General features: G+C 41.0%; 1 protein-coding gene across 9 annotated transcripts; it reads left to right on the plus strand.

Moving 5' to 3' along the window:
• Positions 1-928: 928 nt before the first annotated feature.
• On the plus strand, positions 929-27076 carry LOC143481835 (uncharacterized). Of its 9 annotated transcripts, none has more exons than XM_076980002.1 (59): positions 930-1153; positions 2712-2894; positions 3361-3534; positions 3673-3699; positions 3841-4161; positions 5054-5080; positions 5238-5525; positions 5633-5659; positions 5848-6030; positions 6542-6571; positions 6691-7155; positions 7329-7355; positions 7434-7511; positions 7807-8166; positions 8274-8360; positions 8444-8491; positions 8578-8655; positions 8744-8821; positions 9848-9889; positions 9976-10458; positions 10546-10572; positions 11346-11741; positions 11837-11866; positions 12090-12260; positions 13610-13642; positions 13752-13817; positions 13914-14093; positions 14485-14514; positions 14615-14815; positions 15055-15225; positions 15347-15382; positions 15938-16015; positions 16202-16366; positions 16478-16510; positions 17095-17196; positions 17325-17345; positions 17435-17533; positions 17815-17868; positions 18076-18099; positions 18184-18243; positions 18385-18468; positions 19419-19439; positions 19546-19572; positions 19708-19734; positions 20570-20617; positions 20810-21424; positions 21565-21741; positions 21956-22006; positions 22272-22313; positions 22464-22643; positions 22855-22893; positions 23107-23244; positions 23688-23747; positions 24568-24741; positions 24842-24901; positions 25124-25165; positions 25280-25366; positions 25492-25548; positions 25727-27076. In XM_076980002.1, exons 1-59 carry the CDS (start codon positions 1078-1080, stop codon positions 25771-25773), a joined length of 7035 nt encoding a protein of 2344 aa, XP_076836117.1. In that variant the 5' UTR covers positions 930-1077; the 3' UTR covers positions 25774-27076. The 9 variants fall into 9 exon arrangements, with proteins under 9 accessions (XP_076836112.1, XP_076836117.1, XP_076836114.1 ...); XM_076979999.1 differs by having other exon boundaries at positions 5848-5943; positions 5974-6030; positions 13752-14093; XM_076979998.1 differs by having other exon boundaries at positions 3841-3972; positions 4003-4161; positions 13752-14093.
• Positions 27077-27650: the final 574 nt, after the last annotated feature.

Consider the following 27650-nt stretch of genomic DNA (forward strand, 5'->3'; position numbering starts at 1 on the left):
CTTGCAGCCCAAACAAGGAGAGCTAGACAATCAAAATGTAAAACGTAACTGAAGGAGGGAGGAATGTGGTTTCTGTCCAGGATTCCCCCTTGGAGTCTTGGCAAAGCTGGCAATGATACCAGAGTGAAAACCTAATTGTGAAAATTATACTGAATGGATCTGATGTATCTGAGACCATGTAAACTACATGTACATGTACAAGAGAACCACTGCTAAATGACCATGAGTAAAAGTACAAATTTGTTAAGGACACCTTACACAAAAATCCTCCTATAAGAATATGGTAAGCAAATGAAGGTGTTTGTGTTGTTTTATCCAGGTTTATCTCAAATCAGTTTGTTCAACAATCAGTTATACTCAATATTTATAATCAATAAATATACATTACTGATATGACTTCATGTGTTTCTCAGGAAATTACACTTTGAAAGCAAATTAGATTACTGGCATCCTGCCAAACTCCTTTGAGCTGATACAAATTGAGTTACCAATTTTATGTAGCTATCAGTATATCTTGTGTGTATATGGCTGTATTAAAAGAAACAAAAATAACCACCTCAAAATACCCTTATCTAAACTGTTTTGAATTTTCTCTTAAGCAACAGCTTGAAGAAAAATGGCATGCTATTGGAGACAAGTCAGAATATCTGGCAGACAGGACATTTTCTTTTAGTGGACTAAGATGCTGTTTTTTCCATCTTGCTCTATTTCTCTCTCTTGTTCTCACTCTCTCTCTCTCCCCTCTCTCCCTCTCTCTGACACTCTTTCTCTCTCTCCCTCTCTCTTTCTGTCTTCCTCTTTCTCTCTCTGTCTCAATTTCTCTCCACCCCTCCCCTTCTCCTCAGGACATGCTGTTTTGGAGTCCTGGGAGGCAGGGTAAGGAAACAAGTGTAAAAACACAGTCTTGGGTCCTATAATTACTTAGTGGTCCATATCATACTTACGTTTGTTCAAACCACCCCCACGTCCCCCTCCCCTGATTTCCCGCCTTTTTAAAGACATGGGTGTGTACTGCGATGAGCTGTTGGGGGGATAAAACCCCCAGGTTTGGAGTGGAAGGGGCTATTATAGAGCAGGATGCCAAGGGACATGGCTGTGCTGCTCTTGTATGGATTTGTCCTGCTGGTCCTGTGTAGACCCTCACTTCAAGGAGGTAAGAAGTATCCTGTTCCACAGTATCAATGTCATCACTCTCAGTGTACTGAAAATGAATCCTCCACTAAAAGGGTTTCAGTAGCTTACGTTATAGAAATTGCCTCTACAGTAATATCAGGCTGTGTGTTTATTTTTTCTCCTTAAATTAAACTCAGACATATGTCCTTGTGGTAAGGTAATACTTTTATTTGCAATATGTTATTGCAATAACATTTATTAAGTGGATTTTCTGTTGAAGAATAAGGTTTTTGAATCAGCCTCAAACAGATTAAAAATTGTGTTTCCCTCTACAACTAATAAGTAAAAAAAGTAAAAAATGCAGTGCACGGTGAGACTATTTATCTCAGGTTGGAAGGGGCAGGTTCATTTTTGGCTTTGTAGGAATGCATCAGGACTCAAATCTGATGCAGGCAACTACAGGAAGTCAGTGAAGGAAACCTGGTAGTGATGTGATGTGCAAGAAAGCCATAAATGTCCAATCTGTCTAGTTTACATCTATTTATTTACCAGTTTCTTTAAACTCTGCTGGTTAATTAATATACGTTCATACAACTAACATGACATCTTTGTTGTTTGTGTGAGAATTACAAAACTAAATACATTTTAACTAGTGTTCAAGTTCAATATGGAAGCAATTGTATCTGTGAACCTGAATTTAAACAAATGCAATATATTTTGTGTGCTCCATTAATCTAAAGAGATGATTTAGTTAAACTGTTTGTTTTTATTTACACCCGGAGATGTGATTTTTCTGTCCACTTAGTGCATTCACAGCAATTACATAGTTCATTAACAGCAATGAAGCATTTCATCTCATTTAAGATATTTAACACATTCAAGTTTAAAAAGGGAGTCCCTAGTCCAGTGATCTCTGTAGAGTGTTCTGTGTAGAGTGTTCTGTGTAGTGTGTTCTGTGTAGTGTGTTCTGTGTAGAGTGTTCTCCGTAGAGTGTTCTGTGTAGAGTGTTCTCTGTAGAGAGTTCAGTGTAGTGTGTTCTGTGTAGAGTGTTCTGTGTAGAGTGTTCTGTGTAGCTTCAATCTTTGTCTCTTGATCAGTGGCTTCTGAAGAGCCCGACTGGCTGCAGTAGCTGTTAGATACAGCCAGGAAGGTTGAACTCCAGGAACAGGATTTAGTGGACAGTGCTTGATTCAATATCTAGTAACTATGTACTAATCTCATGGGCTTGTAGACTGTAACTGGGAACTCTTCCCTTTCCAAAGGCTGTTGAGTTTGTGGTAAACAAGGTAACCTATAATGTTACTCTTTTACTGGTCATTCTGTATTCAAATTACTTCACTATTATTACCTTTAGCTACTATTAGCTTTGCTATTTTAAGCTGTTTAATACTGGATGTTGATATTACCCATAAAGTGTGCACATGGCAGTTGTGATCCTGTAACAAATATTTCCATAGATCGTTCGTTCTTTGTTGGTTGTTCACAAAGTTGGCCATTCAAGTACATTTATGCATTTGTGTTAGACTCATTTATGATGAGCCCAAAAGATTTACCAAGCAATTCTGGGTCTTTGAATGACTGTTGTGTTCATATTGAAGGGATCTTCACACCAGCTGCAGGAGGTGGAGCTGGAGCTGGACTAGGGACTGGTATTGGACCTGCAGCTGGACAAGGTGCTGGAGTCAGTCCATTTGGAACTGGTCTTGGTCCTGGATTTGGTCCAGGAGGGATTGGTCCTGGAGGTGGACTAGGAACTAGACCAGGAGTTGGCATTGGTGCAGGTTGGAATAAAAAAAAAAAAAAACATGAAATTAATTTTTTATTGAGTCAGCAGCTTAATTGTACTTTATTACTAAACCTGTTTTGAACATAAATAACTGCAATTGGTAGCCATGTTCATTGTAATTTTTTTAATCAAAAATTATTCGATTTGAACAAAACATTAAAAATTAAATATTTGCATTATAAAAACAATAACAAATGAAATTCAGGTCTTAGGATAAATAAATCATATTTAGCTTTATTATTTATGTCATTATATATCTTCTCTCCAATTCAGTCAGCAGCACCAGGTAGGGAAGTCAAGAAGTGATTGAAAACATTCATATTTCCAACACTTTTGTCATTCTTTTGTGACACTTAACTTTTGTGGCTAATACATTCTATTAAAAATACTGTCTGTAATTTAAACACAATAAACAGAGGTTTTGCCAAATTAGTCAGTTACTTATAGAGTATGTGTTCTAGGTCCTGGTGGTGTGGATGTGGGACTTGGTACTGGGACCGGAGCTTTTGGCCCTGGTCTTGGCACAGGAGGACTTGGTCCAGGTGGTTATGGTGTAGGCCTTGGAGCAGGTATACCATCCACTGGAGGTCTTGGTACTGGTGGTCTAGGTGTTGGTACTGGTGGAATTGGGCCAGGTTGGTGGAAATTCATATGGTGTCATATATTTGTGTCATAAGATTTTATATATGAAAACTTATTTTAGTAAACAATGTTTGATAGGAGCTGTTTGACTGTCACAATTTTCATTTAAGGCATTTTATCTGTCTCCATAGGCTCTTATGTAAAACCCCCAAAATCAGGTTTGTAACAAATACATTTGCAATAATTATTGCTTTTGGTTTTCAACTTATCATGATTATATAAAGGTTTATAGAAGATTGTGGCATACTGCCTGTACTACATTATCAGTCAATCTAATAACACTTAATACTATATTACAGGTTATGGTGGGTTTGGACCTAGTGGAGTAGGTACAAGCCCTGGATCTGGAGGAGTTGGTCCAGAGGGTACTGGACTTAGACCAGGAAGCATTACTCCAGGAGGCGTTGGTCCAGGGGGTGTTAGTCCAGGAGGCATTGGTCCAGGGGGTGTTAGTCCAGGAGGCATTGGTCCAGGGGGTGTTAGTCCAGGAGGCATTGGTATTGGAGGAACTGGTCCTGGAGGAGTTGGTCCTGGAGGAATCACACCTGGAGGCATTGCTCCCATTAGACTTGGACCCGGAGGCATAGCAATTGATCCCAGTGCTGGAGGTCTTGGACCAGGTAAAACATATCTATGTTTTATTATTGACCTATGATTGCACTTAAACAACCAATGAAATCTGTATGCTCTACATGATCCATTATCGCCAATATTGAAGTTAATGATTTTCTATGTAAAGAAGGGATATTAATGATGCCTTGTTTGAAACTAGAGGTGTTTGAAGGAATTCATTCTGACACTAAATCAGAAGAAGTAAAACAGACTGTAATGTGATCATAGGACACAGACACTCACAGAGGAGGTTCCCTGGATTTACTTAAGTTACCATGTACAGGAATTATCCTAAATATAAATGAACAGCAGGCACAGGTCAACACCAGATCAAAGCTAACTATAGTGCATGCTAGTTCAAAGCATAAACTGTACCAGGTGATAGTCTAAACCAAAAGAGCAATAACCAGGCAACAGTACAGAGGCCTAGAAAGGGGTTAGTTACAAACATAAGGCAGTCAATAGAAATGCTCAGTATGCTTTAATACCATAGGCGATACCTCATAATGAGAATGAGAAAATGGTGTAAACAGGCTTAGAAATGCAAAAACATGTTTTACAGATGCAAAAACATTTAAGGAGATGTTGATTTCTTGTGTTTTCCCAGAGCATGATGGGAAGTTGAGTCTGAAATAGCAGGGCTGGTGGGCAGCATGGCACAGACATTATTCTCTTTCTTTAGTGGAGAGTAAAACCTAGCAATGATCTATTTACTTGGATGATGTTATTCTTTAATATGTGTTTACTATAGTTCACTATAGTTATGGATAGATTTTAAGGATGAGACCTCTTAGTCCCTGACATGTCATGTCCAATATTTCCTTTCTCTCTGCTTATTGTTGCTCATCAAGGCTTTACCCTCTATTTTCTTTTTGCATTTAAAAAATTTTGTTTATCCAGGAGCTGCTATCAAGCCTCCTAAAACAGGTGAGATTTGACACAGCCCTACTAATATACATATTATTTATATGTACTATACAGGTTATGGACAGAGAACATTGCTATTCTGCAATTTTTTTAAAGAATTTCTGCAATATTGACACAAATGTACAATAATGGTTGCTGAATGTATGTTTCATTCCAGGGGCAGGATATGGTGGACAACGCATTGGCGCTGGTGGTTTTGGAACTGGTGGCTTTGGAACCGGTGCTCTAGGAGGAGGTGGAATTGGACCAGGAGGAGCTGGGCTTGGACCAGGAGGAGGTGGACTTGGACCAGGAGTAGGTGGACTTGGACCAGGAGGAGCTGGGCTTGGACCAGGAGGAGCTGGGCTTGGACCAGGAGGAGTTGGGCTTGGACCAGGAGGAGGTGGACTTGGCAGCATTACTCCAGGCAGTACTAGTGGGTTAAGACCTGGAGGTTTTGGACAAGGTGAGGGAAGATAAGTTTAGTAAAATAATTTATGAAATAAAGATTTGCATTTATTTGCCGTGATGATGTTACTGATCGTAGGACTTATATTCATTGCACGTTGACAGGAATTGGTGGTAAACCTGGGAAGACAGGTAAGGAAAGATTTTATTAATTTTTTTATTGCAGAAATGATGTGAGTAATTTGTTATTTACAGAGCCAAAATATAGGGTCTCAAACACAAATCAATTAACATGGGAACGTCCTAGGAAATTATAATGCTTTTAACATGAATTCCATGATTATGTTTTGGACATTTATTGTTAATTTTTTGCTTACCAGGATATGGAGGCCGGGGTGTGGGCCTAGGTGCTGGTGGATTAGTGCCTGGTTTTGGAGGGCCTGGCACTCTTGGGGCAGGAGGCTTTGGTTCTGGAGGTCTTGTTCCAGGAGGACTGAGTCCTGGAGGTCTTGTTCCAGGAGGACTGAGTCCTGGAGGTCTTGGGACAGGTGGATTTGGAAGAGGTTAGAAATTTTTGATTTTCTAGACATTTTCAATACATTTTCTGTATAAAATCCAACCACTGTTGCAATTTAGTTTTTTAAGTATTTACTTTGCTATAACTGAATGTCGGATGTGAGTTGTAATTCGAAATAAAAGATTGATTGGAGTTTTCAAAAGCTTGAACGATCACATATTTGAATTCCATTTACAAGCTACAAAGTATCAATACAATGTCATCACTGAAAGGTATTGGTTAAGGCTATCAGCACTAAAATTACAATTAAACAATTGCAAATGATGGGAAACAACATTTCACAGATGAAGTAACGATAATCTAAAATATTTGTCCAAATTAGTCCAGTATGGCTTTAAAGTTGTTCTGTGTTCACCCTTACAGTCATATACTTACACACACACACGCGCACACACACACACACACACACACACACACACACACACACACACACACACATATATATATAATGTAATTTAATTGTAATTTAACTGCCATGTATTTGCTGAAATTTTTAGGTGTTGGTGGAAAACCTCCAAAACCTCCAGGTTGGTAGATGCATTGTTTTCAGTTCAGAACATAACATATCAAAGAAGAAAGAAAAAAAAAGAAGATTAAAATGAAGATTAATAACTGTTGTTTACATGGGCTTCATTTCCTTCTGTAGGTTATAGCGGTTTAGGTGGTCTTGGCCCAGGTGGATTTGGCCAAGGAATTAGACCAGGATTTGGCCTAGGAGGTCCTGGTTCGGGAGGAGTTGGCCCAGGAGGAGTTGGCCCAGGAGGAGTTGGACCAGGAGGCATTGGCCCAGGAGGCATTGGTCCAGGAGGAGTTGGTCCAGGAGGTCCAGGAGGAGTTGGAACAGGAGGCGTTGGTCCAGGAGGAGTTGGTCCAGGAGGAGTTGGTCCAGGAGGAGTTGGACCAGGAGGAGTTGGACCAGGAGGATTTGGTCCAGGAGGAGTTGGCCCAGGAGGAGTTGGCCCAGGAGGAGTTGGCCTAGGAGGAGTTGGACCAGGAGGAGTTGGACCAGGAGGAATTGGCCCAGGAGGAGTTGGACCAGGAGGAGTTGGCCCAGGAGGAGTTGGACCAGGAGGTCTTGGTATAGGCTTTGGGCCCAGAGGAGTAGGAGGAGGTAAGGAACTCTAATCACTGAACAAAAGTTGGTTTTTCCATTTTAGACATGAATGAAGATGTCTCACTGATCCTCCATTCTGGCAAATTTTGGCAAATATTTTGAAAATATTGCAGATTGTAAGTCTGAATTGGGAAATGCACCCTAATGTCAACATTTGTATCCTTCCACAGGAGCTGGGGGTAAACTTAGAAAGCCTGGTGAGACCATATTCCCAGAAAAAATAATCATAAATTCATATTTATTTCTAATTGATTTATACTTGTTATTTTCACCAGGTGGTTATGGGGGATATGGAAGCTTGGGTGTTCCTGGAGGTGTTTACTCTGGAGTTGGGCAGAAACCACCTAAAACAGGTAATGATATCAAATTTAGACTAGGCTCACTGATTTATTTATGTTTGGTTAATTGGTTGGTTGATTAGTTTCAGTGCTTGATTGCTTAAGCATAAGTGCTTTGATTAATAAGCATATGTTTGCTGTAAAAAGCAACATTTGCATGGGGTTCAGCTGGCAGTTGAATATAGCGGGGAAAGTTAGACGGCTATCAAAGAGGCTTTTATAAGATAGTGTAGCTTTTATAACAGATACAACAGATGGTAAGCAACCATAACTAAACAAGCTCATCAGTAATAAAATAAATCCACTTTAGGACTTGGTCGAGCTGGATATGGTCCTGGTGGAATAGGAGTTGGCCCTGGTGGAACTGGGGTTGCTCCTGGTGGTGCAGGCGTTAGTCCTGGAGTAGGTCTCGGTGGAGCTGGAGTCGGCCTGGGTGGAGCTGGCATAGGTCCCGGTGGAGCTGGAGTCGGTCCCGGTGGAGCTGGAGTCGGCCCCGGTGGAGCTGGAGTCGGTCCCGGTGGAGCTGGAGTCAGCCCTGGTGGAGCTGGAGTCGGTCCAGGTGGAGCTGGAGTCGGCCCCGGTGGAGCTGGAATAGGTTTCGGTGGAGCTGGATTCGGCCCTGGTGGAGCAGGAGTCGGCCCGGGTGGAACTGGTGCTGGCACTGGCGGAGGTAGCCTTCAAAAAATATGGTGCTATGTTGTATTATTTTTGTGTGAAGTAATCGTTGGGTTAGGGTTAGGGTGTGTTTATTGACACCCTAATCTTTTGATTTTTTAGCACCTGTTCTGCCACAAACTGGATTGCCTGGTAGTGGAACAAGTACTGGACGTAAAATTGGCAAGATTGGAAAGGCACCAGTGCCTGGTAACATGATTCTGCATCACATTATAGCTTATGAATGCACAACATTGTTGTTTCTTTAATGTTTTATTATCTTATTCAATTAGGTATTGGTATCCCTGGGTTGCACCAGGGTGGTATTGTCCCTGGACAAGGTGGGTACTTTCCTAAAATTCTTAATGATATTTCAGAGATTTAACAATAGTATTATCAGATACTTAGACTTACTTCTCCTATGTAGGTTTTGGTGGCTTAGGAGTACTACCGGGTGTAGCTACCGGATCTCAGACTGGTGGTCAAGGTGCACTTGGGGCCAGTGGTGAGTATAAAAAAACACTCCAAAAACATTTACAGTTCACATAAGAACAAAATGTGATGTCTTTTATCATTTTTATATTTTTTTAAAGGTGGTCGGGGAGGCTTTGCTGGACAACAGTTACCTGGGGTATTTCGTGGGTACCCACTCATTTTACCAAAGTCTGGAGGTAATACAATAATAAAAGCAGCAAATATTCAGCATAATGCTACAATGTTCACAGTAACTGCCCATTAATATATCCATGTACCCCCCTCTGAAGATAAAATCTGGAGTTGAGTCATGCCCTCTGTTGCGATCCAAATGTACGGTGGCTGAGAAGCCCTATCGCACTGCAAAAGAAAAAGGCAAATACTGCAAAAACTCAAAGCATATTAATCAAAATGGCAACACGCATGCTAAATTTCAGCAATGCTCTATAAAAAACACAACACAACAGAAGTATTTCTCTACAAACTATTTATAAGCAGCGATCAAGAGAAAAATAAGTGACTACTACTGATTTTATCACCGGTAAGCTAAATGAGGCAATATGTCTCAAAGTGATTCCACAAAATACACTAAACATAACCTGGTAAGAGACAAAGGGAATAACATTCTATAGATTTTTAACCAGACACAAGAGTTGTGTTATACAGTATCTCATTAGGTTGAACAGGACTGAATTAGTAAAGCTCTTTAAAGTTTGTTTTTCATTCTGCATCATATAAGTTAGCTTACCTGTGAAAAAATCGTAGTAATCACTTCTTTTCACTTCGTACAGAAACACTTGAAACACAACTGTTTTGTGTTGTGGTGTGTGGCCCACTCTCGTTGTGTTGTGACTGGATTTGCAGCATTTCTGAATTTGCAAACATTTCTGAAATGTAGAGTATGTGGTCAATTTGATGATTTTGATTTTGATGTTTTTCTTTTGCTGTTCTCATCCACCGTACAAAGGGCAAAAGAAACCAATACACGTAGATTCAGTTATTGTTTTGTTTTTTTTTTCAAAGAGAAATGACACATGGGAAATGTGTTTGGTTTATCATAATTCCTCAACATTTTGAAACTTTTATAATAGGGTCTAATTACAAATAAGATGTAAGATACAATGATGCTCTTTCAGAACTGTGTGCCACCCACAGAAAGGTATACTCAAAATGCAGAGCTTTATTTATATTTTGAACTTTATTTGAATACATTGTGTTTCCAGGAGCTGGCTCAGTGAAGTCTCAAGCTAAATTGGCTAAATATGGTAAGTAAAGAACCTGCTGAAAGACTCAGGAAAGACAGAATTGCTTATTGTGCCTCAGGTATTGTTAGGGTTGTTCATTCTTCCAGCAGGAACTGGTGGAATACCTGGTGTTGGTGGTGCACTTGGTGTAGGCGGTATACCTGGAGTTGGTGGTGTACCTGGAGCAGGTGGCATCCCTGGTGTTGGTGCAGTACCTGGTGCAGGTGGCATCCCTGGTGTTGGTGCAGTACCTGGTGCAGGTGGCATCCCTGGTGTTGGTGCTGTACCTGGAGCAGGTGGCATCCCTGGTGTTGGTGCTGTACCTGGAGCAGGTGGCATCCCTGGTGTTGGTGCAGTACCTGGTGCAGGTGGCATCCCTGGTGTTGGTGCTGTACCTGGAGCTGGTGGCATCCCTGGCGTTGGTGCTGTACCTGGAGCAGGTGGCATCCCTGGTGTTGGTGGTGTACCTGGAGCAGGTGGCATCCCTGGTGTTGGTGGTGTACCTGGAGCAGGTGGCATCCCTGGGACTGTTGGAGGTGTACCAGGAGGGAGTGGCTTTTATCCTGGTGCTGGTGGTGTCTATCCTGGAGGTAAATTATGAGTTTGATTTTTTTACATCATACTTGTCACAACAGTTAAGAGTTTGCAATCAGATGTTCTGTTTTTACTCCCACCAGGGGCAGGAGCCAAAGCACTCAAATATGGTAAGGAGAATTAAAGCATTTTAGTGTATTTGCATCTTCTTTCTGCTCTCCTCCTCTTGAATCATTCTAACCCAGCCTCACTTCGTCAAGCTTGTTTATCAGGCATCTCTTATAGTCTTTCATGTGATAAAATACATCTACAGGTCTTAAAACTGCTACACCGTTCTCCAGCAAACCCCATCTTATCCTCAACTTGTAGAACTAGATCAATCCCTTCCCAGCGATTTTGGTTAAAATTGGGGTTTGCACACAACTACATGCTTTTCTGTCTGAACATAAGCTCGACAAACCCTGAGTTTGGCTTCTGCACAGAGGTTGCTTTTTGTGTGTCATTAGTGACCTTCTATCAGCTGATTGTAGTGCGATAAAAAACTGTTTCCAGTATAGGCCTACTGTATTTATTTATTTTTTACTTTTAGTGTGACATTCTCTAGCATCAGAGAGCTGATGATGTGTGTATGGCAGGTCATTCAGTGCCATGGTTCCTGCAGTCTAAAACTTTGTGCCCCTATTTATTGATGGCTGCCCTTGCCTCTATTTATTTAGTTAGTACTATATTCCACCTTCCACTGTTGTTCCATTGTTGTTTTGCTGTCATTAACAATACTACAACTCCTCCTCCTCCTCTTCCTCCTCCTACTACTACTAATAATATTAACAATGACTTATTAAGGTCTGTTATCATAAATGTAAATCAGAATTTAGGCAATTAAAGTTTATAATTTGAAGATATTACTTAATTTCATTTTACAAAAGAGTTAATGGACTTTCAGCCTTAGGAATTGGAACAGGTGGGTTCCCTGGTCTTGGAGCTGGTGGACTTCCTGGCTCTGGGATTGGTGGAGCTGGAGCTGGAGCTGGAGCTGGTGGACTTCCTGGATCTGGGGTTGGTGGAATTGGAGCTGGTGGACTTCCTGGATCTGGGTTTGGTGGAATTGGAGCTGGTGGACTTCCTGGATCTGGGATTGGTGGAGCTGGAGCTAGTGGAGTTCCTGGATCTGGGATTGGTGGAATTGGAGCTGGTGGACTTCCTGGATCTGGGATTGGTGGAGCTGGAGCTGGTGGACTTCCTGGATCTGGGATTGGTGGAGCTGGAGCTGGTGGACTTCCTAGTTCTGGACTTGGAACTGGCGGAATTGGCAGTGGTGGCACTGGAACAGGTCCTGGAGGTAGCTTGTTTAATGATAAGTTGACAATGTGAAATATTATATAGTTGATTATTTGAAAAGTGTATAGAGGTCAATTATTCCTTTACATTTTTCAGGATATGCTGGAGCCAAAGCAAGAAAATATGGTAAACATCACTTCCACATCACTTTATTATATTAATTATACATTTTTTTATACATACAGTGATAAGATTATGTTCATTTATGAGAAGTCTGTAATGTTATGTTATACTATATGCTATAGTACTAAGTACTTTTAGTCTAAAATCAATCCACCAGTACCATTATTGAACTATGCTATATAAGTTCATGCATTGTTGTTATTCTCATTTATATGTCAACTTGGAGGCCTTGGTGGTGCTGGTGGATTTCTAGGAGTACCTGGCAGTGGACTTGGCACTGGAGGTCTACCTGGGAGTGGGCTTGGATTCTCTGGCCTGCCTGGAGGAATAGGTGGTCTACCAAGTGGAAGTGTTGGAGGTGTGTCTAGTGGAGGACTTCCTGCTATTGGAACTGGAGGTATCAGTCCACCTAATGTTGTAAAAATTACATAACTGACTTAGCTTTGTGATTATTTCAAATTTATGTTCTTACTGTAGTTTTAGAAGTCACCACATATATGTCCCATACACATATCTTATATCTCTAATGAACAGGAACAACCATTAGATGTGTTTATTCACAGTAGATGATGTACAATATGCATGTAGAATTGCCTTTTTTTGTCTTCTGAACTGCAAAAGTGAACTAAAGTTCAGAGTCAACATTAAGATGTGGGCATGCGATCGTACAGTGGGGAAAATAAGTATTTAGTCAGTCACCAATTGTGCAAGTTCTCCCACTTAAAAAGATGAGAGAGGCCTGTAATTGACATCATAGGTAGACCTCAACTATGAGAGACAAAATGTGAAAAAAAAAATAAAAAAATTGAGAGAATCATTTTGTCTGACTTTTAAAGAATTTATTTGCAAATAATGGTGGAAAATAAGTATTTGGTCAATAACAAAAGTTCATCTCAATACTTTGTTGTATATCCTCTGTTGGCAATGACAGAGGTCAAACGTTTTCTGTAAGTCTTCACAAGGTTGGCACACACTGTTGCTGGTATGTTGGCCCATTCCTCCATGCAGATCTCCTCTAGAGCAGTGATGTTTTGGAGAACTTGCACAATTGGTGACTGACTAAATACTTATTTTCCCCACTGTATGTATCAGTGAACTGTAATAGCAAGTTACTGAAATGTAAATAATTATTAGTTGTTAACTTAATTGGACTTGAAATAAGTTCATGTTCTGTTACTGTTACTATAAGGCTGACCAATCAGAGGCTAAACACAAATGCTGACATGAACGACATTTATTGAGGACATTTATATCACATCATAGTCAGAAGAATTCTGCATCAGGGGATTCAGATAATGAAACAGAACTGGAATACATACTAACAAACTAAAGAACACGAAGGAACAAAAGAAACGAGAAACAATAAAGACAAAAGCAGGGCAAGAATATAAGAAACACCAATCATGTTAGTGTGTGAAGCTTCTAACACAGAGCAGCACTTCTAACATCAAACAGGCTAACAGAATAATATGATAACAATGACCAGTAATGAGCATTAAGAAACAGGAAGTTAAATAGAGTAACAAAGGGAATCTACAAACAGCTGGGAACAATCAAGGCAGGGATTACCAAAACAAGCACTGGAACAAAAACATGACCAAAACATACACAAGGAACATAAACATGTGGTTAGGCATCACTGTGGGAACCAAGAAAATTTAAGTAACTAAGTTAAAACAATTCATTTTTATAGTGTAAAAGCAGCTTTCAAACATTCTTTTTACCAAATTATCTTAAATTCCACAGGATATGGATCTGCGGCAAAGGCTCGAAAATATGGTAAAGTTTTTTAAGATTTTATCAAAAAACTATTTACAAAAATATTATATAAATGATGACAGAATGGTCCTTTATACTCTTGAAAATAACATTGACTTTATAACGGGAGGTGCTGCTGGGGGTCTGGGTGGAGTTGGAAGTCTCCCAGGCAGTGGTCTTGGCCCTGGAGGAGTGCCTGGTGGTGGTCTTGGGCCAGGAGGAGTGCCTCTTGGTGGTGGTCTTGGTCCTGGTGGAGTCCCTTTTGGTGGTGGTCTTGGCCCTGGAGGAGTGCCTGGTGGTGGTCTTGGGCCAGGAGGAGTGCCTGGTGGTGGTCTTGGTCCTGGTGGAGTGCCTGGAGGTGGTCTTGGGCCAGGAGGAGTGCCTTTTGGTGGTGGTCTTGGCCCTGGAGGAGTGCCTGGTGGTGGTCTTGGGCCAGGAGGAGTGCCTTTTGGTGGTGGTCTTGGGCCAGGAGGTAAATGAACCTTTTGTTGAATTTTTAATTACAAACTTTGTTTGTTCCAATCAATTAAAATGTATGTTTAGTTGTACTTGGTATGCAAGATAAAATGATTCTGCGAAACTGAACAGGGTAGGCTACTGATCTTTCTTTAGTACAATGGAAACCATTAATGCTTCCTTAAACGAATAACGAGTTATGTGAACATGGTAACTAGTAGCCCTAAATAATCTTTAATCTAGATTTTTAGGATGGGTACTTCACAATGAACACTGAGTGTAATGAAGTAATCCTAATTAAGATGAAAGGAATCTTATAGCTTGTTACTACAAAAGTGCGGTAGTGAGGTAGAACAGATTCCAGCGAAAACCTATGGATACTCTGATGTGGTTTTCTTATATTACAGGATATGCTGCAGCCAAAGCTCGCAAATACGGTAAAGCGACATGACGTGGAATTTCAGAAAGAATTTAAAAGTCAAGTAAACTGTTCCTTTTGTACAGTGGTATGTAAATGATATGTCTTGCTCCTTAAAGGTCTCCTTGGTGGAGCAGGTGGTGCTGCTGGAACAGGATTGCCTGGAGGAGTAGTTGGAGGTGGACTAGGTCTAGGAGTGCCCGCTGGTGGAACTGGTGCTGGTGCGTCACCAACAGGTGGATTTGGTCCAGGAGGAGTACCTGGTGGTGGTGCTGTCCCTGGACTGGTACCCGGAGGTGGCTATGGCCCTGTCTCTGGAGGTAAAATGGCAAATATAACATACATGAAGTTTTATTAATTACATTTATTGCATATCCCAGTGGATCAAATGCATAAAGAAATGTATTAGTAAGCTAATAAAAGTATTGTAATATTTCTCATCAAATAGTACCAAATAGTATGTTTAGCATTTTAAATATTTCTTATGAGTTAGGTTGTGCAAATTTGTCATCAAGTCATTTTTGTTGTTTAAGATTAAGGTTTGATGTTTTTGGGGCAGGATTTGGAGCTGGGGCTGGACCTGCTGGTGGATATAGTCCAGGCACTGGGTTGGGTCCTGGTGCTGGGTTGGGTCCAGGCACTGGGTTGGGTCCTGGTGCTGGGTTTGGACTTGGAGCAGGCAGTGTACCTGGAGGAATAGGAACCAGAGGAGGGCCTACAGGTGTTGGAGGTGCTTCACAAATTCATTTCAAAGCATCAGTTACATTGTTGAATTTGTTTAGATTGAACTGCCCTGTCTCATTTACTTCATAAACATATTTAATCTTCATTGTAAAATGTTTTATTTCTAGTTGCATATGGACCTGGCTCAAAAGCTGCTAAATATGGTATGTCTTTCAACATACATTAAAGGATTCTAAACACAACAGGATTTTCAGTGACAAGACTGATCAATACCATGCTTAGAGACCTTAAATTCGATGGAATTCATATCAATTGTGGGTTGTAGTGTATAATGAAACACTACCATGCTGCTTTACTAGTGCAATGATACACATAGTGCAAAGATAAAAGACAAAAACATAGGGACTTTAGGTGCACAGCTAGTAAATACAAAATATTTGCTTGAACAATAACTGAATTTGGTAATCATTTAAAGTGATAACTGCAGTAAATACAATAGACTACATATTGTATATTCTACATGCTTTTCATGATAAATAAAATGATCCATTTGGTAGCCTATTTCAAACTACTGGTTTGATAAATTATTTTCAGTAGGGATAATGTAGTAGTTGGGTTCTTTGCTTGAAAAAGTCCATAGGACATGAATGGCATGAAAGTATCACCAATTTTTGCACACCTTGATGTTTTTTTTAAATATAATACAGCAACTATGTCAGTGCAGGCCTGTTAAAGTGCTCTGCTGTGTTGCTCTTCAGGTGTCCCAGGAGCAGGCGGACAGTTGGGGGGAGTACCTGGCACAGCAACAGGAGCACTAGGACGTACTGGACAGGGTGGTGAGCAGAACATCCTTTAGCCAGCTGCAGAAGACCATAAGATTTTGTTGCCTTTAAAAATACTAGTTTGTTTTCAAATCAATATCTGTTTCACAAATTATGGGATAAATGATGCCTTGTTGTTTAATAGTCTATTCTTATAAAGAGTTATCATAGGTTGAATTTGTCTTATGGCTGGCTCAACAGTTGTGCCTGGAAGCTTTGGAGGTGGGTACGGTCCTGGATCAGCTGGGTTTGGAGGGGGGCTTGGACCTGGATCTGCTGGGTTTGGAGGGGGGCTTGGACCTGGATCTGCTGGCTTTGGTGCCCTCCCTGGCAGTGCGCCAGGGCTAGGTATGGGAGGATATGGAGGTGGGTGTCTGAGAACTGGGCAAAGGGGGCTTTTTGTAATAATGCTAAAAGAATGCTTTAGGGTTAGTGAGTGAGAGTTTAATGTCCGATTCTGTTTCATTGTAATTTCAGGATATGGAGCCAGGGCAAAGCCTCCCAAATATGGTAAAAACCTTTCACAAGAACCTCTAAGACTGGTTAGACATTGTTTGAGGGATGATGGGATAGAGATGTTTAATAACATTAACTCATATTATCCTTATAACAAAACTCAGGAGGCACGACGATGCACATGAAACATTTAATAACAATCTGAACGGTGAAGCTCCGTGCGGAGGATGAACACAAACATACGACACTCACGCAGGCACGAAACTTTAGACAAAGACGAGCACAAGACATTGTGCGAACGCACATTAAATAGGTGATTCACACGTACCCTCGTGATCTTGAGACAAGGCACAGGTGCGACTACGAACATGCTCACAGACAACCCACACCCACGGAAGTACATAGATGGACATAACGACAACGTAGCACCACAACGTAGCACCACGCCCACAGGGAAGGGTCCGGAGCTGTGACCGTGACACTTACTTATCTCCAATAATCTTAAGGCATTTCTCTTTAATATGTGCATATTTGCACCACCCTATATGGTTGCTCTGTGGTTTATGTAAATAATACTCTATATAGAACTTTAGGTTAGATGCTAACTGCATTTAATTACCATATGTCTGCTTTAACAGGTCAACCAGGTGGTGGGTTCGGTAATGTTTTAGGTGGAGCTGGTTTGGTACCTGGTGCTGTTGGAGTTGGAACCACAGGAGGAAGGACTGGAATTACTGCTGGTACAGATAAATATTAACCAATAACATTCTTCAAACATTAATTTATGTATTTTGGAAAATTTTAAATTAATTAAAATATGTTTGTTAATTGTCATGTTTTTATTTGCTGGATGGGATGGGATCCACAGGAAGCAAGGCAGATAAAACTGGTATTTTCTTATACACTTTGTCTACATTAGTCTCATAGAAGACTCACAGAATAGAAGCCAAGCCTAAAACAATTTTAAATGTACTGTAGTAGTTCCTGGTGTTGGTGGAGGAACACTAGGAGGGGCAGTGAGTCCAGACGCACCAACCACAACCACAGGCCAGGGAGCAAGACCTGGAGCTGATGGAGGTAATCTCTCTAATAAAGGAGGATGGGTTTGTTCATGGGTCATAATTGCTCTTTGACATTAACTCTAATGTAATTCCCATGTTGATTGGTCTTAACTACACATTGTGGTCCATACAAACAATAACACACAACCATTATGAGTTAATTCATGTCTTCTGCCTTGCAGGGGCAAGGCATTGCAAAGCTAAGAAGATAAAAGAAAATTAACTGATAGAAGCAATGCTTCAGTGTTATGATTCTCTGTGTCACTCACTCTCTCTCACTCCCTCAACTACTTTAAGTTGTGCTGCATGGTGGAACAGCTGCTGGGGCTAATGGCACTGAAGAAAGACCAGGTTAGCAACAAACCTGAAAACACTCTACACTTGTATTTCTGAGTATGTGTTGGTTAAATGCTCAGTAGAATTATTTTGATATGCAATATAATAATAAGACTAATAATCAGACTTTGGATGAGTAGTGTCCAGTGTAGTGTTCAACCAAACTCTTCGGGTTGTCTAACATTTTTTGAATTAGCTGAATGGATTATGTTCTGTATACAGGTGGTACTAAAGCCCCCAAGCTGGGTAAGTTTTTTTTTTCTTTGTGTCCAACCACTTCAACTAATACCCACTGTACAAATGACTTGAAAATAATTGATAATCACACAGGAGAACCAGGAGGAGCAATTGAGGGTTCTGGAAGCTCCATTGGAGGTGGTACAGGTGAAGGTAGACTAATTGTCCAAGATTAATCTTTTCAACTTAAAGGCCTATAATATGTGATAAGGTGACTGGCATTTTCTAGTGTTAGAGTTTGGAAGTTCTACTTGTGTGCTATATATTTTTCCTATATATTTGTTTCAATTGTAGGAGTTAGTGGTGGGCCTGTTGAAGGTGATGGATTGGATGGTGTTGCTGGGACAGGAATCCCCATCTTAGCTGGCAGAAAACCAGGTACGTCATTGCAGCACTGTGCAGACACATTTTAGGCCTCATAGTCCTCATTCATGGCTGAAGTGATGGCTCTAACGACCCACATGTACACATGGTTTTGAATGATAGCGATCCTGTAACATTAGGAGCTATGCTTGAACAGATCAGATGAAGATCCACTGAAGCATAATGTGTCACGGGAGAAGGACATGAGAAAGAAGGTGGATGCAGGCACATGTTTCAAAATAAGAATGTAATGAAACAAAAGGCAACCCATATGTGCTCAAACAGAAAAGGAAACAGACCCAATGTAAGCTGAATAGCCGGCCACTTCAGTCACATCAGAAAAGGGTTTAATATGTATAATTAAAGGGCTGTACACGACACCTGTGAGGGTGTGTGGCATGGAAACTAAAACACAAAACACATGGAGCTAAAAAAGACCATGTAAGCAAAAGCCACTGCTGCTTGCTGGAGGCTGTCGGTGAAGGGTAACCGTCACATTACAAAGCTCACAGGTTTTACAAAGTTTATATTTTTTAAAGCTTTCCATCACTACTGGAACATGCTGAAATAGTATCACAAGTCAGTTTTCCACCAACCTACATGCCTAATAAGGAATCTGAATGTGCTGAGATTTTGTGTTTCATCCCATGGCGCTTTGCCATTTAACATCACCATTTCCTTTGCTGTACTGTTCGCCAGACAAGGCAGGAATTGTAGTACTTAATGGAACTAAAATCCCAGGTGTTTCAATAAACCACATCTATTTTCCCCAAAGCCACTGCCAAAATGATATACAATCCATATCCGTATCCATATAAGCATAACGGGCTTTAAAACCACTAGAAATGGTATCTGAAAAGAACGACATTGTAATAACAGCTTATGTATGTTCAGTGTTCAGCTTGATTCACAGTACGGAAGCTTCTAGACCAAATGTTGATGTGTTTCTCTTTTCCATGTTTCAGATGTTGATGCTTCACTCCCAGGTCTGTAACTGAAAGTTTACTGACTTTGTGCAAACTATGGGTGTGGACTGGGAACCTGTATGATAGTTAATTGCACACTTACCCACCTCTTTCTATCCATCAATAGGTGGAACAGGAGTGCCGATACCAGAAAGTAAGATTGAAGTATCTAAAGAAATAGTAATTTATATATTTTTAAATTTATTAAAATATTTTATGACTTAAATATACCACTTCACAGATAGCAATTATTGAAAATTTTATATGGTTGCACCATCTCTCTCTGCAGTTGGTGCTGGAGTTGTTCAACCCAGTGGTAAGAATGGCTTGCAATAAATAACCTCTTAAATTTTGTAAATTTATGCCTGCCACATTGAACTCTGGAAACTAAGTCTGATAAAGCTCTGTAACGTCAGTGAACCTTACATTATCTTTGTTGCACCAGTTACATATATATTATATACACTGAATAATCTATATGTAATTGGTGCAATGTATGGTTGACTGACACTACACAGCTTTAGCAGGCTTAGTTGCCTGCCATATGATATAGTAAAAAACATTTGTAGTATAGTATAGTATATACAGTATATATATTATATACATGGGCATGGTAGTGGGGGGCCTGAGGGCCAGAGTAGGGAGAGGGGCCCATTTTGCTCATCGTTTACTGGCATTGAGAGTGTACAGGGCCCAGAATTTGCTGCTATGCCCGATTATATATATATATATATATATATATATATATATATATATATAATATATATATATATATATATAATATGTAAATGTTCCTCTGCACTATATATATTAAAGTTAAAATGTTAATGTTAAAAAAGTATTCTGGGTGTTGTGGCTCCCTCTGAAGGTGAAAGGAATCCAATGCATGCAGTTTCTTGCATGTATTCTTCCCAGCTGAACACTCTTACTAGCTTGTTGTGTTTACATGTGGCTCTGGTCAAAGACAGGCAGGTGCTGGCATGGTACTACAGCTGTCCATAGGTGGAAGAGAAGATGTTCAACTCCTGGTCTTTTCATCAGGAGTTGGTGTAGGAATAAAGTATTTTTTGGGGGGGCAGCACTGATGTAAAGATTTCCACTGGTTTCCGCACATATATATATTCCGCGCATATATATATGGTTTTGCACAGCTGGAGTTGGTGATAGTCTGCCAGGAGCCAAACCTCTGAAGCCTCCAGGTATCCCATGATCCCTTGCTACTGTTTCAACAAACGTAGATACTATTTTTTATTAGTCATACAAATAAAATTGTAAAGACTGCTATGTTTAGTTTCATCTACATCTTGCAAGGTTGTATCAAATAGATCTTTGTTTTAGATCATGTGCTGGAGTGACACCACAGTATGCACTGTTGCTGTGTGTCGCCACAGGTGCTGGAGGTGGTGTTGTCGCTGGACGAGGAGATACTCCAGGCAGTATTGTGGAAAAACCAGAAGTTGCAGGTGGAGGTCCAGGTGGAATTGGTGGAGCGCCTAGTGGAACAAGCACTGCACCCGGAGGAGTTGGAGGAGGGTCGGGTGGGGTTGGAGCAGGACAGGGTGGGATTGGAGGAGGCCCGGGTGGAGTTGGAGGAGGCCCGGGTGGAGTTGGAGGAGGGCCGGGTGGAGTTGGAGGAGGCCCGGGTGGAGTTGGAGCAGGGCCGGGTGGAGTTGGAGGAGGCCCGGGTGGAGTTGGAGGAGGCCCGGGTGGAGTTGGAGGAGGGCCAGGGGGAGTTGGAGGAGGGCCGGGTGGAGTTGGAGGAGGCCCGGGTGAAGTTGGAGGAGGGCCGGGTGGAGTTGGAGCAGGGCCGGGTGGAGTTGGAGCAGGGCCGGGTGGAGTTGGAGGAGGCCCGGGTGGAGTTGGAGGAGGGCCAGGGGGAGTTGGAGGAGGGCCGGGTGGAGTTGGAGCAGGACCAGGTGGAGTTGGCGGAGGACCTGGTGGAGTTGGAGCAGGACCGGGTGGAGTTGGTACCAGCACCAAGCCAGGAACATTTAAACCTCCCAAAGGTTATTACATATTACGCGTTAATCAATCTTCAAACTGTTTGACATTTTGTATTATGCACCTTTTAATAAGTACACATTTTACTGTGCCAGATCATGCTTTTCTTTTCCTTTACACTTTCCTTCTCCACATGATATTTCAGGTTATGGTGTCACAGGTGGAGGGGGCCTCCTGGGTGCTGGAGGCTTTGGTGGCACTGGGGGCCCAGGTGGACTAGGAGGGCCTGGAGTGACAACGGGAGCAGGCTATTTACCTGCAAGTAGCAACCTCCCGCTTGGAGGTGGAGGAGTTGGAACTGGAGCTCAGAAACCTAGCAAAAGTACACAAACCATTAATCTATCATAACAAGTCTGCGATAGTTAGATTCAAACACACTTTCCTGTAACACTTGCAGTAATAATAATAATATAAAATAAAAGTAAAAATTACCAAAGAATTCTTTACTTACAATGTTCTCTCTCTAACATTAAATAATGACATAAATCCACTCATGTATGCTAGTTTGGTGAAGGCTCTGTTTTTGCTGACTCTAGGTTATGGTGGGGGTTATGGTGCAGGTCCTGGTGGCCTCCTGCCAGTTAATGGTATGTTTCATGCTGTAGTTCTCTTCAAAATCGAATTATCATTTTAAATTTTCTCCTGAATTACATAAAAAAGTAGAAAGGAATCTGAAAATCATTTATCAGAACTAATATATTTAAGTTTATAGAGCTTCCTATTTATCTGGACTCTATATAATATTTATTATATTCTTATATTTTCTTGTTCAGTCAGACCCACATCAGTTAAACAAGAACCTGCCTGTCTCAGAATGTCCCCAGGTTCTTACCCTTTCATAATTTTTTCCAGGTTTAAGGTTTCCAAGTGGAGCTGCAGTGGGCAGTAAACAAGGTAAAGATATCGTTATGCCTACTCCCACCCATAATCAAATAATGAATTTAACTCCGATGGTACATCACACTTTTCTGAATGAGAAGAATATGTTTCATACACGTTTAACGCAAATTTTACATCTTGATCTCCTCTTGTATGGGGCATTAGGGTTGCTTTTAGGAGGAGGAGGTGGTGGGCTTGGTAACCTTGGAAGCTCAACTGGTGGACCAGGGGGCTACGGACCAGGGGGCTACGGACCAGGGGCTGGCAGTTATGGAACGGGACCGGCTGGCTATGGGGATGCCACTGGTGGCTATGGAACAGGACCAGGTGGTCCTGGTGGTGTAGGTGTGTCTAATGGAATTGGAGTTGGCATGAGTGTACGATGTACTGTTCTATTTTGAAGAACATTTTATGTCAACCATTTAATCCTACTGATACAAAGCTACTACAACTGGAAATTACAATTCACCATCATGTGATTGTGTGTAGTCCATGATGGTTACAAGTTCTCAAATTCTGATGCCATCAGAGCTTACTGCCTTATTTATTTACACAGGTCTTGGATATGGCACTGGAACAAGAAAGCCACCAAAAAGTATGTTGTTGGCAGCATTTCTTCCTAATGGTAGGGCAGGCAAAAGATTCACATGTGATTCAGTCATTAGGTGTGATCCTGTCATCAATAACTCAGGCATAACATGTGATTCTGCCACCTGTAATTTTGCCATAACATGTGATTCAGTCATCAGTGATTCAGTCATCACATGTTAGAACACGTACAACATTTGCTTATTTTATCTGATAACAGGCTATGGAGCTGCTGGAACAATGGGTGGAGCAGGAAGAGGCATTGGGGTGGGGGGCTTAGGAGGAGTGCCTGGAGGAGTGGGCTCTGGCCCTGGAGGAGCTGGTGGAGTTGGAGGTGGACTGGGTGGTCTAGGTGGAGGTACACTATATCCAAAATTAAAGCATATATTACAGTAATAACCATACTTGTTGTAGTAAACTTACTCAAGGTTACTTTACACTTACATAAAGTCCTTACAGTTACATAAATAATGATAAAGTTGAACTGAAGGTGTTGCTCATAATGTTCACAATAGCAGCGTTTAAACAGAGGTTCCCAGTATTAATGCTTTCTGGCCCATTTTTGTGTTTTCCATAACTCACTTGATCAAGTTAATCATCACTTAACTGATACATCTTCCATGAGTTAGAGCAGGTATGTTAGAGCAGGAAAAACAAAACACAAAAAACAAGGGCAAAGCAAGGGGACCCACGGGCTAAGAACCATAACTACAGCAGCAGGTGTAGCATCAGTAAATCCTCTCACTCATATGACCCACATCCTGTATCAGATGTAGAAGAGCTCCATGTGTTTGTTTTCAGGTTTAGGATACCCAGCAGGAGCAGGACTGGCGACGGGAGCCAGGAAATCTGGGAAATCAGGTGCTGATTGTTTGAATACCCACACATTCGCCATGGTGATCGTGCTTTGCCTGTGTACAGAAATATATTTACTTTGAAACGTTTTGTTGTGTGAATTTGAATATGGACAAATTAAAGTACAATTTCACAACTAAAGCTACCTTGGTGTTCCTTAAATGTTTGGTGTGTTACACCTCAATCAATATGTGCAGCAGTTCAAAGGGTACGTTAGGATACATCCAGTGCTTAATTTGTAAATCAAACGATGCCGGAACACAAACAGCGGACAACATAAAATGTTACCGGATCGAGGCAGTCAGTTACCGGAACGCACGCTTCAAAATTAAAGAGTTCCCGGATTCCTGTTCCGGCAGGTCCTGGCTCAAATTAAGCCCTGGATACATCCATTTCACATGCTTAAGAACAGCAGACACACAGACTAACAACATACTAACAACTAACCATTACATTATCCCCAAACACTTCCAAGTCAGGGCGCTTATTACATTACTTAGATATTACTTAATATTAATATTTCAAGTAAATGCATTTCAAAATGTGAGCTGCTAGAGTACAAATGATCTCAAATATAAATTCAGTTTTTGTAGGAAAAAATCTAATAATACATTAGTTTCATTTATAATTTATTTTAGTTTAATTTAATTATTGTTATTATTAACAATAATAAAACCACTTTCCATTTCCATACCATAAGATCATTGTGTCAGTGTTTTGATTTGCGCAAAGAATGGGTACAAAAAAATTTTACTCCACAATTTTTATTGTGATCTTAGCTATACAATGATTATTATTTTCAGAGAGCTGTTCATTTCTATTGTAGGACTTGGCGGTTTGGGAGGAGTAGGAGGCCCTGGAGGAGGACTAGGTGGTGCAGGAGGAATAGGAGGCCCTGGAGGAGGACTAGGTGGTGCAGGAGGAATAGGAGGCCCTGCAGGAGGAGGACTAGGTGGTTTGGGAGGAGTAGGAGCTGCTGGTCAAGCAGGGCCTGGTGCAGGTACATCATGCAGCCTTCAGTGCTGTTTCACCAAGATGGAGGTACAATGACTGCGTTGAGATGAGGCCTCCACCTGTCACAGTGCGCTTTGTGCTTTTAGGTTTCAGGTATCCAGGTGGTGCAGGCCTGGGGGCTGGAGCTGGAAAGCCTGGGAAATCAGGTGCGGTTTGGACATTTGTACTAGTAGTACTAGTACTATTAAATAGTACTATTGTACTATAGCACAATAAAATAGATGCCTAGCAAAATAACCCCCAAAGTATCCATAACTTAAAGTGACATCTCAGTGCATTTGAACATAAATGTGCTAAACACGGGTCTAAAGCATGAACCTAAAGACTGAAATCATGTAGAGTATTCCTCCTTCTGTCCTACTCTACAGGCTACGGCACAGGTGCTTTTGGTGGTCAAGGCTTCCAGCCAGGTAGGACATTTATATCAAACATCTAAAAGTCTCTGTCTTCAGGATTTGATTGAAGCTCCTGAACATCAATGCTGTAGAAGTAAACTGATTGATAACACTTCTCTTCTACATTAGGCTATGGAGGAGGTGGAGCAGGTGGAGTTGGAGCAGGTGGAGTTGGAGCGGGTGGAGCCGGAAGTGCACCACTTACACCTCAGCAATGTAGGACATGGTGTACCCGTGTAAAACACGTTGAATTGTACTTTTAATTCAGAGGATTGGAGTCGTGGGTCATGAAGTCGTGGTTTATTTATTCACTGATATGCATTGTCTCCTTTTTTTAACAGACAAAGCAGCCAAATACGCAGCTCTCCAGGGTACTCTGGGTGCTGGAGGATACAGAGGTATCATATATATTTCTGTGTGCATGTACCTTTCAACTTTGAAAAGTCTTTGAAATGTCTTTGAAAATCTATTCATTTTCTATCCTGAAACAAACTGGTGATTCATGTCACGAAACATAATGTGTTTGTGCAGCACATAAAATGTTTCCGTGCAGTTACTTCACCTCTTTGACTATAGGGGGCGCAGCATGCCAAGGCAAGTACTGTGGCAGGAGGAGGAAGTGAGAACCCTGCCAAGGGAAGTGACCTCATGAAAAAGTGGTGCTACTGCCTAATCTCAGATGTGCTTCTTCATTGCTGGCGGGGGAAGAGAAAAACAACAACAACCCCCATGCGTTTTGTAACACAAGAGTGTCCACAAGTTCAGAAGATGCACATCACTGTCCCACGTATTCAAGGTTTGATCCAAGGTGCTATACACTGTGCTCTTTCTCACACATTGTAAGCCCTTTTATTTATTTACACACCAGTCCACTATTTAAAAAAAATGTTCATAGTTTTTACTTCAGCACTTCAGAAGAGGTAACTGATCCATTCACTGTCATCCATTAGCTTGTTGCTGTCAGGGCATATAACAACATTGCCACTTAATCATCACTGTACCTTCACTGTATATTAGATAAGTGGATAATGGCTAGATCACACAAACTGGGTTGGACTGCAGTAAACTTGCACAAGTTTACTTGACATGCTGGTATGAAGTGCCATCAACACAAAGCAGTGGCCATCTTTACCCATCAAGAGCCACTGGCCCTTTGGGGTCCACAACAGTGTGTTCAGAAGTGCTCCTTAAGAGCAGGAGTCTGCTATTTGGAGTAGATCTGCGGGAGCAATATGTAGTCGTGTTTACACCAGCTGGTTCAAAACACATCCCCACATTCTCATCGGCTGTCTGCAGTGTCACTAGTTCCTTTTTGTTTGTGACAGTGTGTACCATTCTCATCTTCTCACTAAGGGAGGCTTACAATGGCCTGTACATGAAAGCATGTTGGTGATTGTTCATCATCTGTGCTTTTACGGAAATCTAGACTGACAGTGTGCGTTTTGGACAGTCTTACTGTAATGAATTGTATATTCTGCTGTAAGCATTGTATTTCTAAAGTACTGAGGATTACAAGTTTTCATGATACAGTACCTCAGGAGTCTAAATCTATTCTCTATTTTTTGTATGAATCCCAGTTTTTCTATCACTTAGATTAAAACTATTTTGAATGGTATCTATACATTTAACCGTATTAATGTGTGAGTTCCCATTCATATTCCTTGGTGTGTGTCTTCTGAAACTTGCGACTTGGCAATTTGTGTAAGTGGAAATAAAAATTCAAATGTGACCTGAGATCAAGAGAATGACACTGCACTGCTCATCAAAAGCTGATCTGCAGTTTACCTTTTGATTTTCACTTTGTGTGGCTGTTACTTTGAATATTGTTAGTTTGAACATCTTGAACATGAAATTCATGTACAACCATCAAGATTGATCATGATGCATTATTTTATAGTTCATTAAATAAATTACAAATTAATAATGGCTTTTTTTTCCTTTTATGGTGCTCCCTCCAAATGCTGATGCAGCTAATGCTGTTAGGATGAACATTTTCTGGCTCATTACTGCATATCTAAACACAGACTGTGAAAAATCCAGTTAAGTCTTATAAACCTACTCTATATCTGTACTAGAGGTATAATTTGAGAGTACCAGCTGTTGACCAAAACTGTAATGATTTTTTCAGTAATGATTTGTATTCCATTAACATCTTACAAGTCATTGTGTGATTCATTCAAACAAATAAAATTGAGAATAACAATTGAAAATCTGTGAAAGAGAAACGAAAATGGCAAGGGAGATAAGGAGCAACCCCCCTCCTCCGCGCACGCACACACACACACACACACACACACACACACACACACACACACACACACACACACACACACACACACACACTTTTTCCACTCAACTAAATAGGTGGGTACTGTTAGGGTCAACGGGGGCTTTGGTCAACGCACTCCCCAGCCGATCTTAAATACATCCACTGCTGGAAAGCTGAGAGGGGTTACATCATATCAAAATATTTGCGTGTGACCGGTGTCAGTCAAACTAG

The sequence above is a fragment of the Brachyhypopomus gauderio genome, chromosome 18, assembly GCF_052324685.1.
Source record: "Brachyhypopomus gauderio isolate BG-103 chromosome 18, BGAUD_0.2, whole genome shotgun sequence".
NCBI lineage: Eukaryota > Metazoa > Chordata > Actinopteri > Gymnotiformes > Hypopomidae > Brachyhypopomus > Brachyhypopomus gauderio.